Source organism: Fulmarus glacialis, unplaced genomic scaffold, assembly GCF_000690835.1.
Source record: "Fulmarus glacialis isolate BGI_N327 unplaced genomic scaffold, ASM69083v1 scaffold5732, whole genome shotgun sequence".
In the NCBI taxonomy this organism is placed as follows: Eukaryota; Metazoa; Chordata; class Aves; order Procellariiformes; family Procellariidae; genus Fulmarus; species Fulmarus glacialis.
The window spans coordinates 7903-17138 of record NW_009199685.1 but is presented as its reverse complement, the minus strand read 5'-3'; the positions used below and the strand labels follow the sequence as shown (position 1 = coordinate 17138).

Here is a 9236-nt window from a genome sequence, read left to right as displayed (position 1 = left end):
ATTTTACTGACAACAACAAAAAATGAGATTAAAGGAGCTGAATAATTGCATCGAGTGCCTCCTTCAGAATTGTAACAGGGGAAGAAGAGCTGCTGGGGAGACAAGAAAAACAGAAGGTTTCTGTTCTGGACTAGCAAGGACAGAGAAATCAAGACTAGTCTCGTATTAGGAAGTACCACGACAGGTCTATTGCACGTGGTTTCATCAAGAGGAAGCATCAACATTGATCAATACATAGCACTTCCTTTAGGAAGGGAAAATAAAAGTATCTTTGCGCTAGGGAGAGAAGCATTAGTAACTTCAGTGAGAAAGGCATAAATTGGCATCCACCTTGCAATGTCCTTTGGAGAGTTGAAAAGATGAAGCATCTCTAGGGAGCTGAAAGTTGGGAGTAGGAAGTAGCAAGATGAACTAAGAGTTACGCAGAAGCAGCTAGAGGAAGCCACGCAGTGAAGGCTATATGACTGCCCCACTCAGAGATAATGCACAGGACGTAATTCAGTGACTATAAAGCAGAAGCACATACACTGCTTTAGATTCAAAATAAATGACAGTGGAGTTGCCTTTATTGGCACTGAAAATTCTGTGGGCTTATAGTTACTTTTGCACGGCATTTCTGCATTTTCCCGGAGCTCTGAGCTGGATTCTGCACTATGTCTGCAAGCACGATCAATAATTCTTGAAAGGTGCATTAGGAATGGGACTCAAATACCTACAAGAATCACCTCCACTTTAGCTGCAGGTAATATTTCGAGAAGACAATAGTGAGATAAAGTAAAGCATAGGAGTGATTAGAGCATTTAGAGAAAGTGTATTTGCCACACTTGGTGAAACCTATTTTCTTGGTGCTTCCCAAAAAGGAAAGAAGGGGGCTGAGTCAATGAGCAATTCTGTTTCTAGAACAAACTATTTCAAGTTGGTTAATATTGTCAGTACTGGAGAGCTAAATTATTAGTAAATGATATTTTTAAATACTACCTTGAAGCTTTAAGCATATGCCCCAATAATCATGAAATCATTCAGCTTTCAAGTGTTATTGATCCTGAGTAAGGATACTAAAGTTTAATCAGAATACCTAAATTATACTTTACTTTCAAATTATACTGCTTTTACAAAACATATGTTGTAGTTAAAAGCAAAACCATACCTTTGCTATTATTTCATTAATGTTAGCGGTAATTTTGGCAGCACTACAACACATTACTAAAAGGATTTGGTTAAATGTAATATACAGCACAACTAGTAAGAAAATTCACCAGCACAGGTGCTCCTAAAAATATATCCAGCGAGGCAAATAAGACATTTTCATTTGCTTTTAACTCTCCTTTGTAGATAATACAGTATATTGTGCGTGCACTCTTCTACTGAAAATTTACTCTTATTTCAGCTTGTCTCTTTTGTTGAAATCTGAAGCTCTATTCTGTCGTTCACATTCAATCAGTCTACTCACATTGACTTCATGAAGAGAAAAGTACCATTCAAGTAATTTGGACACTGAGTACATAATTTTAAAGACAGAGGTCAGACTGCCTGAATTAATGTTTCTCCTTTCAACTTCATACAAGAGTGCTATTGTCATAGATACAGCGTATTCAAGGACAGAGTAATCCCTAATCTAATATGTATTGGGAATATTTGGTATTATTTATTAATTGAATCATTTAGTTATGTAAAAGGAATAATGCACACATAGGCCATCCTCTGATCCACAGACCTTGTACACAATACACGAGAGATTTTGGCTGAATTTTCAGGCTGAATTTTCAGGCTCCATGTATTACCAGAGTAAGAGAAGGAAAGAAAGAAACTAGAGGCATTTGAAGAGCATGACAGCTCAGAGAAATAATCTGCAGACCATCTATATGACACAGCTAGAATAAGTCCAGGAGTGATCACCCAGCTGCAGCCTAAGGGATCTGCCATGCAGCCAGCTGCTGCTGCTACTTGACATCTGAGATCTGTAACTGGCATTGAAAAGAAAAAAAAAAAAGGAAAAAAAAAGAAAAAAGAGGGGGAAAAGAATTGACGAGTTATGTGAGGCTAACAACAACAACAATAAAAATCATATCTCTCTCCCCCAACACTAGAGGTATTTCTAAAGAAAGACATTTTGTTGCAGGCAAAAATGAAGATGGAGCCTCTGTGCATTGCACAAAGGCTGCACAAACAAAAGGTGAAATAAGCCCTGCCAAATGAGCGTAACACAGTGAAACTATTAGAGAAACACACCAATATTGCTAAAAGCAGCACGATATGCCCATATCTGACCAGCAGTTTTGTTACTTACTGATGCGCTTGCAAAGATTACCATGGGTAATTCATGCCGTGGGGATGAGAGCGCCTGGTTTTTAAGGCTGAGTCAGTGGTCTCAAGTGTTATGCCACAGGAATCCAATTCTCCACCCGCAGAAAACCTCAGCCTTATTTCCCCTGCCTGCTCACCAGTGTTTACTGAGCATAGAGAGAAGTGCAGGCAGCTAAGTGACTTGCCTAGGAATACGCAGTGTGCTATCAACAGAGCTAGGGTAGATGAAACCAGCCTGCCAAGGTAATGCCCCTTGCACAAAAGTCTGGATCCTCCTACCACACCAGGGACTAGGTATTCAGCATCTATGTAGCAATGCAAACTCGTGTTTTCTGGGTTTCAGTGTTTTGCAAATCTCTGTGAAATACAATAAAACTGGCAGTCCTTCCAGATTACTGCACAGAGCTTCTGACAGACAAGTTCCCTTTCTATGGCTTATGCACTTCATCAGAGGTTACTCTATGTCTAGATAGCTTCTCATCCTCATATGACCCCCTCTTCCTCTCATGACTGAAAGCATTTGAGATATGAGTGATTCGGATATGCCTGACACAAACTCCCAAAAGCTTTACTAAGTGTAATTTTATAGAAACAAATTGCCTGCTTCTCTGAGCTGGATCAGCAATGTTTCCCCTTGTCAACCTGCAATGCTAGTGAAGCTTTGAATTGCCACAGTCACTCTCTGAGAGAGAGACCTCGCTGGGAAAGATCACGGGTGGAACAAAGACTTCTGTGCCCCCGCGCGTATTTCTGTGGCAGTTTCTATATTTACATTTTTGGGGAACTAACTCTGGGCCAGATTTTGTCACTCCTATTCACAGTGAAGAGTATCTCACTGCACGAATAGTTCTGAGGGGCTACACTGAGACAATCTGGATCATGCTGAAGAGCTCTTTCCACTGTGAGCGATTCATTTTTCTGTCTGGCTTAAAGACGGCTTCAGCTGAACTCTTCATAGATGAAGGCAGTGTTCATGGTGGTGGCACACTGCGACCTTTACATAGGAAGGAACATTTCTGTAAAGGGTCTTCCACTCGTGGAAGGGGCAGATGGCACTGCTGTGAGCTTGGAGCATCTACATGAAATAGGGAGTGAGAAAGGTGAGGCACGTCTGCGTTACACTGATGCTGCTCATAGGCACCTTGCCAGCAAGTACAGACACACACAGCACTGTGCAAATCTCTGTAGAACAGACAAAACTTACATTTCGGGCAATGAAGACTTGGCCTTTGCTCTTGGCATTAGACAACTTACAGTGTTGCGCTAGCCTGGAAATTACATTTCTGGAAGTTACAGAACTGACAGCTGTACCTAACATATATAGATGTTGATACTGAGTACATGTGCTAGAAGTGTGTTCCTGAATGCAGCTTTGATGCTGGAGCCATGGCCATCACCCCAGCAGTCTTTCACAGAGGTCAGAGCTTCTTCCTGAGGCAGTAAGGAAAATCCCACTGCACGAAGCAAACACACAATATATTGATACAAAAGGTATGACTAGGCATATTCATAGATAACAGGTAGACAAACAGATCAACCACAAACTAACTCTTCAAATTTTTGCCTTTCCTCTTCAGTTTACCTACAAGCACTTCTCCAAAGTCCTATATAGAAAAGTACCCATTGATGAATAGCTACTATTTGGCACAACTGGAAGGCAGTTTGGGGGCCCAAAAATTTTATTGTGTCTGTAGCTTAAACAACAATACACATGCAGAGGAACTGAAAAGGGGAAAATTATCAGTTGTTCATGCTTGGCCTTGAGACACAACCATAAAACATAAAATTTCGGAGCTTCAATGCAGGTCTTAACTCCCAGATCATGTACCCTGGCACATTTATGCCAACCAACACTACAGAGAAAAGAAAAGGTTCTCCACTGGCTTATTTCAGAAGTCCCATGGGGAGCTAAAAGTGTTCACCAGAAACACAGAGAAGTATAAAACGCACTGTGTAATTCCAGGAAAAAAAATCCCAGAACCCACTGATGTGTTCCTGTTACAGACATTTAAATCTGGGAAATCTATAGAAAAATTCTGATGGGTCCTTATCTAAAGCATTTACTCCATAAATAGCACAACTGATTTCATGCCCTTTACCATTTCTTTCAATGATCCAAGTTCCTCCCACCCCCCAAGTAAAACAGAAACTAAAAAAAGAAAAAAAATCTTAACATTACAAATGTTAAGCCTGCCCTTCTGTGCCTGTGATGAATAATGCTCGCGCTCTGGAGGACCCAACAGTGTCACCACCAGAGAAACCTACTCTCTCTCTTCTTGTGAATGACGGCTGTGTTTAGTTTGGGCTTGAATCCTGGCTGACACGTCTGAGTACCTACAAATTTCACCCAGGCCCGAAGGATAAAGGACTGGATGAGGGCAGCCATGTAAACACACGGAAACTGTAGAATAGGAAAACTCTTTGGTTCTGGGGATGGGAAAAAGTTTGCCTGGCTGGTTTTCTGTTGGGGTGGGGGGGCTGGTAAACATAACCTTGAACCAGCTTGTGGCCTCTCCCTTGAGGGTCCTCAAATATTCCAGCCCAATGGGCTAAATGGATCAACACACAGTATCAGTGCCTTAAAAAGCATAAGGAGGGGGAGCTAAGCAGATTTCTTTTTGTTAGAGTTACACATGGCTAATGGCTTTGTTGGACTGAGGCCAGCTACCATAACATACATACCGAGTTTGTCTAGAAGTGGTAGGGGTATTATTTGTTAAATTACTCTCTCCCTATCTCATGTGGAAAAAAAAAAAAAAAAGAATATAATGTTCTTTTACTACAAACAGAAACAAATTGTTTTTGCAGCAGGTTGAAATGCTTCAATATATATCTTCCTGGGAGCCTTTAAACTGTTGTATCACTAATTCCAACAAACACTTGTCTTCCCTATAAAGGAATGAATTATGCATGGCAGCAAAGGAACAGAAAGAAGGGAGGTGATCTCAGTTAACTACAGCTGCCTTGATGTTAGCTGCCTAGCTCCAGCTGGTCATTTATGCTGCCCTCCTTAAAACAGGTGCCTGAGGTGGAGAAAATCGCATTTTAGATGTGCCAGTCGCTCTCCTGTCAGTAGTGAAGGTGTTTGGGTGAAGAGCTTGGAGGACCCAACCAACTCTCAAATGGCTGATGTTGGCTAGGTGAATCACGCAGTGCCATGGAGCACCGGACGGGAGCAGAAGAGACCGAGTTCAAGCCCCTAATCTCATCCTCCCTGGCAGCACCAATTGCCGGTTTCCTTATTTCTTCATGGCCTGCCAAAGGGCACTCCAACGCCCCAGGACCAGGTCTGGTGAGTCTCGTCTTACAGTCAGCTGCAGTAAATGCGTGCGAGACCCAGCGACACAGAGGAGCTGCTTTCAGCACGGCGGGTTGCTGCCCAAACCGAGCAGGAGGAGGGCTCATCTGGCCCATCAGTTATTGCTGCTTCCCACAGCCTTTCCCACCAGCTCCCAGCCACCAGCGGTTTAGAGATGCTAACTGTCGAAGCTATGCCTCAGAGACATTTCAGCAAGTGAGAAGACCACAAGTTACTCAACACACTCCACAAAGGCTTTCTCAGTCACTGAGTTTAAGCAATAGTGTAGATGAGGTTAGACGGACTGAACCACAGCGTGCCCAGCATTAGCTATCCTGAAGGACTGCTTCTCATAAAGGAGATATCATGCTGAGTAATGAAAGGCCTCGCTTCTTTCAAGGAATAAAAATTGCATGAAGCATGCTTGAGTTCCTTCCTTGCAAAAGGATCTGTTGCTAGGTGAATGGGGTAGAGTGTGGGGAGGAGATCCATGCTATCTGTGTCCTCATGTCTTGGGAACAAAAATACCTAAAAGCTGTATGTGGAAGGTCTTGTTTATAGTCTTTCCCCGAGATGAGACTGAGGTTTTAATGCAGAAGGGTGGATGAGATGCCTTGTACAAACTTCTAGAATATATATCTCCCTCTAGAACCACCTCGCTAGCTCTAGAAATCTCCAACTCTCATAACACTGAAATATGATTTTTTCCCCCTTGAGCACCAACTTAAAATTTCATAAAATCAAGGATCTCAATAATATTTCATGCAACATATATTAACCGTATTTTATCCTACCCTGTTTCCTGTGGAATAATTAAAAAAACACCCATATTCCTAATGGGCTGGGCATGATGACCCTTTCCAATTCAAATAATTTGGTGGGAGCATACTGTAGATTTCCCTAATTACCCAGAACTTAGTAGAACTTAGCCTTCCAGAGCATCCAGATTTCCTCCCTGCAAAAACAAAGGCAATGGTCAGCATAGATGTGTGCCTCTGTCTCACCTCGGTACGGGGTAAGGATGCCACCAGTCAGAAGCACCGCCTAGGTCAATTAGTTTACACGTAGCTCTCCAAAAACGATTGGGACAGATTATATTTCTCAGCCTCAAAAAGACCATGTGGATATATCACCCAAAGTCATGACATGGGCAGGCACCTTAACTGAGTCTAATACAATCTAAAAATTTCTAAATAGGTCCAAGGCTCTTTGATCTGGGATATAAAAGAGCAACATAATTCAAAAATGGAAGTTAGGCACTTCAAAAAGCTGAAGTTAGGCCTGGCAACAGCAGGCAAATTTTTAATAGTGGTAACAAATAACCACTTAATGCACATGATAGATCCTTCCTAAGTTCCATCAGACATAGTTTGGAGGCTTCTTTTTCTCTTCCCATAAAGATCTGATGAAAGGTCTGCTGACCACCTTATCTTACATCTCATCGGGTTCAACTTTTTCAGTACATTGGATGATTTTTTTTTCCTTAAATATCCTTAAAATGTATTAGTTTGCTTATAGTGTACATAAAAGTTGAAAGAAACAGCTCATGCATTTATTATGAAATGAGACTATTTCACTGACACAACTGCATTTTCTTCCGACTCTTTCCTGGTGCCTATTTTTTCCCTCCCGCACAGCTGTATCCATCGGTCTCTTATGCCACTTGTCTCTGCATTGCTCAATATCCTGGCACAATTTATCCCTGCTCATTAGGTATTGATGAGTGGGAAAGCAGCAAAAACATAGCTAAATCCCCACCTCTGTCATTATATATTTTAACGTCTCACAGCTTATGTCCGATCTATTACTGCTGCACAGTTTGAAAGGCTCTACTTAGAAACTACATTTGAGTTAAAAATTAAACCATTACTTAGGTAAGTATCCGTTCTTTTCCCTCTGTGTGTGGCATTGGAGGGAGCATACATAAGGACATAAAAGCTCTAAAGCATGTTAAAGCCCCTTACTTCCCATTTCCTCCACACCCCTGCCCTTCAAAGTCCTTCTGCAAATCTGAAGGAAACAAGGCAGAGAAGAATACGTTTTCTGGAGCATGGGGTCCAGAAACATTGCGCCTTTGTTCTGAAGCTACACCACGAAGAAGTGGGCATTGTTCAAGCATGGCAAAGACAATTAATATGCTGCAACGTCTTAGGCAGGAGAGCTTATCCTACAGGTGGATCAAGGAGTCCAGGTGTTTGGAAAGGTGTCCCCTGCCTCCTCGAAGGATTCCAAAACCACATAGTATTTTTGGAGCGTTTTCAAACCACTGTGTTAAAACACCTGGGCTCTCTCAGCTCCTTCTGCTAGATATTGCCACAGGGGAATATTACATATTCCTTATGTGTGCCTTGATATAATTCACAAAAATAAGTGATCAATGACAATGTGAGAGCCAGGCATTCTCAATTAAGATCGTATCAGCTCAGAAACAAGTAATTTTTTTCTTTTATTCCTGCCAAGTCTTAATTAAAACAGGTAAGTAAATACATAAGACTGCTGAAATTGAATTTGGAAAGGCTGAAATTCCCAAAGACATGCTGTTATTGACGTTACTGAAGAAACAAAATATTATTCACTTTATGAATCTTTACTTTCGGCTTACATAGGAAGAGATTAATTTCTAGCCAAAATAAATCTTGATTTATAGTTCTCCCTGAGTCACTTAGTGAAATGAAGCTTTTAGATCCTCATGTAACAATAAATAGTGCATTTGAAAAAAAAAAAACACGTCCAAGCACAAAGCATACTCATGGATTCAGAGGCTGAACTGACTATAATTAAGTCCAACCTTTGCTCATCTTTAGAAACTGTCCCACCCTTCTCCTCTGCTTTCTGAGACTTTCACAAAATGCACCAGGACACTGAAGTGACCTTTTAGTCAACAATTTAAATCACTTTTGAGACTGAATATGGAGATTTGATACAAACTACTGTTTATTTATCCTACTAAAAAAGGTGAAGGATCCGTGTTTATACAGTTAATGTGTCCAACATAGCCAGCAGCACTCCAGCTGCAGTTGGCATCCCAGTCATTCTTCAGCTATTGCTAGCTCTTCCACCACCACTGCTTCTCAAGGCTTGGATCTGTTTCTCGAAACTCTCTCTTGTGAGATAAAAACCACGTGTCCCATAAAAGAGCAACTCAAAAATCTTCCATTTATCTAGCATTCTATGTTCGTGCTAGTATCTGCAACTCTTTCAGTTCAATATATCTAGGTTAAAGACACATGTCACAGTATTCACAAATGCCTTTACAAAGCCTTTCAGATGTTCTTGCTGGCAACTCATGTTTCCCTGACTGCTTCTCTTACTCCAACAAAAATGAAAAAATTATCCTAATTTATCCATCTTTTTCCTACATATTTCCTTGCTGCATTCACTTGAAATTAGCTTCACTTTCCAGACAAGGTTTCTGATCAGTCAACACAGCATTCCCATTGCTCTGTGTCTAACGACTTGCTCTTCCATCTTCTCAGTGGACTTGACACTCACACACTGAGGTAAATAATACCCAGCAGGGCTCCTGAATAAAATACCCTCTGTCAAAAGATACTACACAGCAACAGCTTGCATCTTAGTGTGCTGCCTTCTTGGTCCCTTCAGCACCTTGCTTTTGCAACTCGCAAGCTTCATT

General features: G+C 41.3%; 1 protein-coding gene across 1 annotated transcript in view; it reads right to left on the bottom strand.

The window, feature by feature from the left end:
- DHRSX (dehydrogenase/reductase (SDR family) X-linked) overlaps positions 1-7687 on the bottom strand; it is a gene marked incomplete at both ends in the record, with an annotated part of 70288 nt that extends 62601 nt beyond the window's left edge. The window contains one exon of the mRNA XM_009573331.1: positions 7583-7687. Within this exon, the coding sequence (XP_009571626.1) occupies positions 7583-7687 (105 nt within the window). The remainder of the gene's footprint in view (positions 1-7582) is intronic.
- Between the last annotated feature and the right edge of the window lie 1549 nt (positions 7688-9236).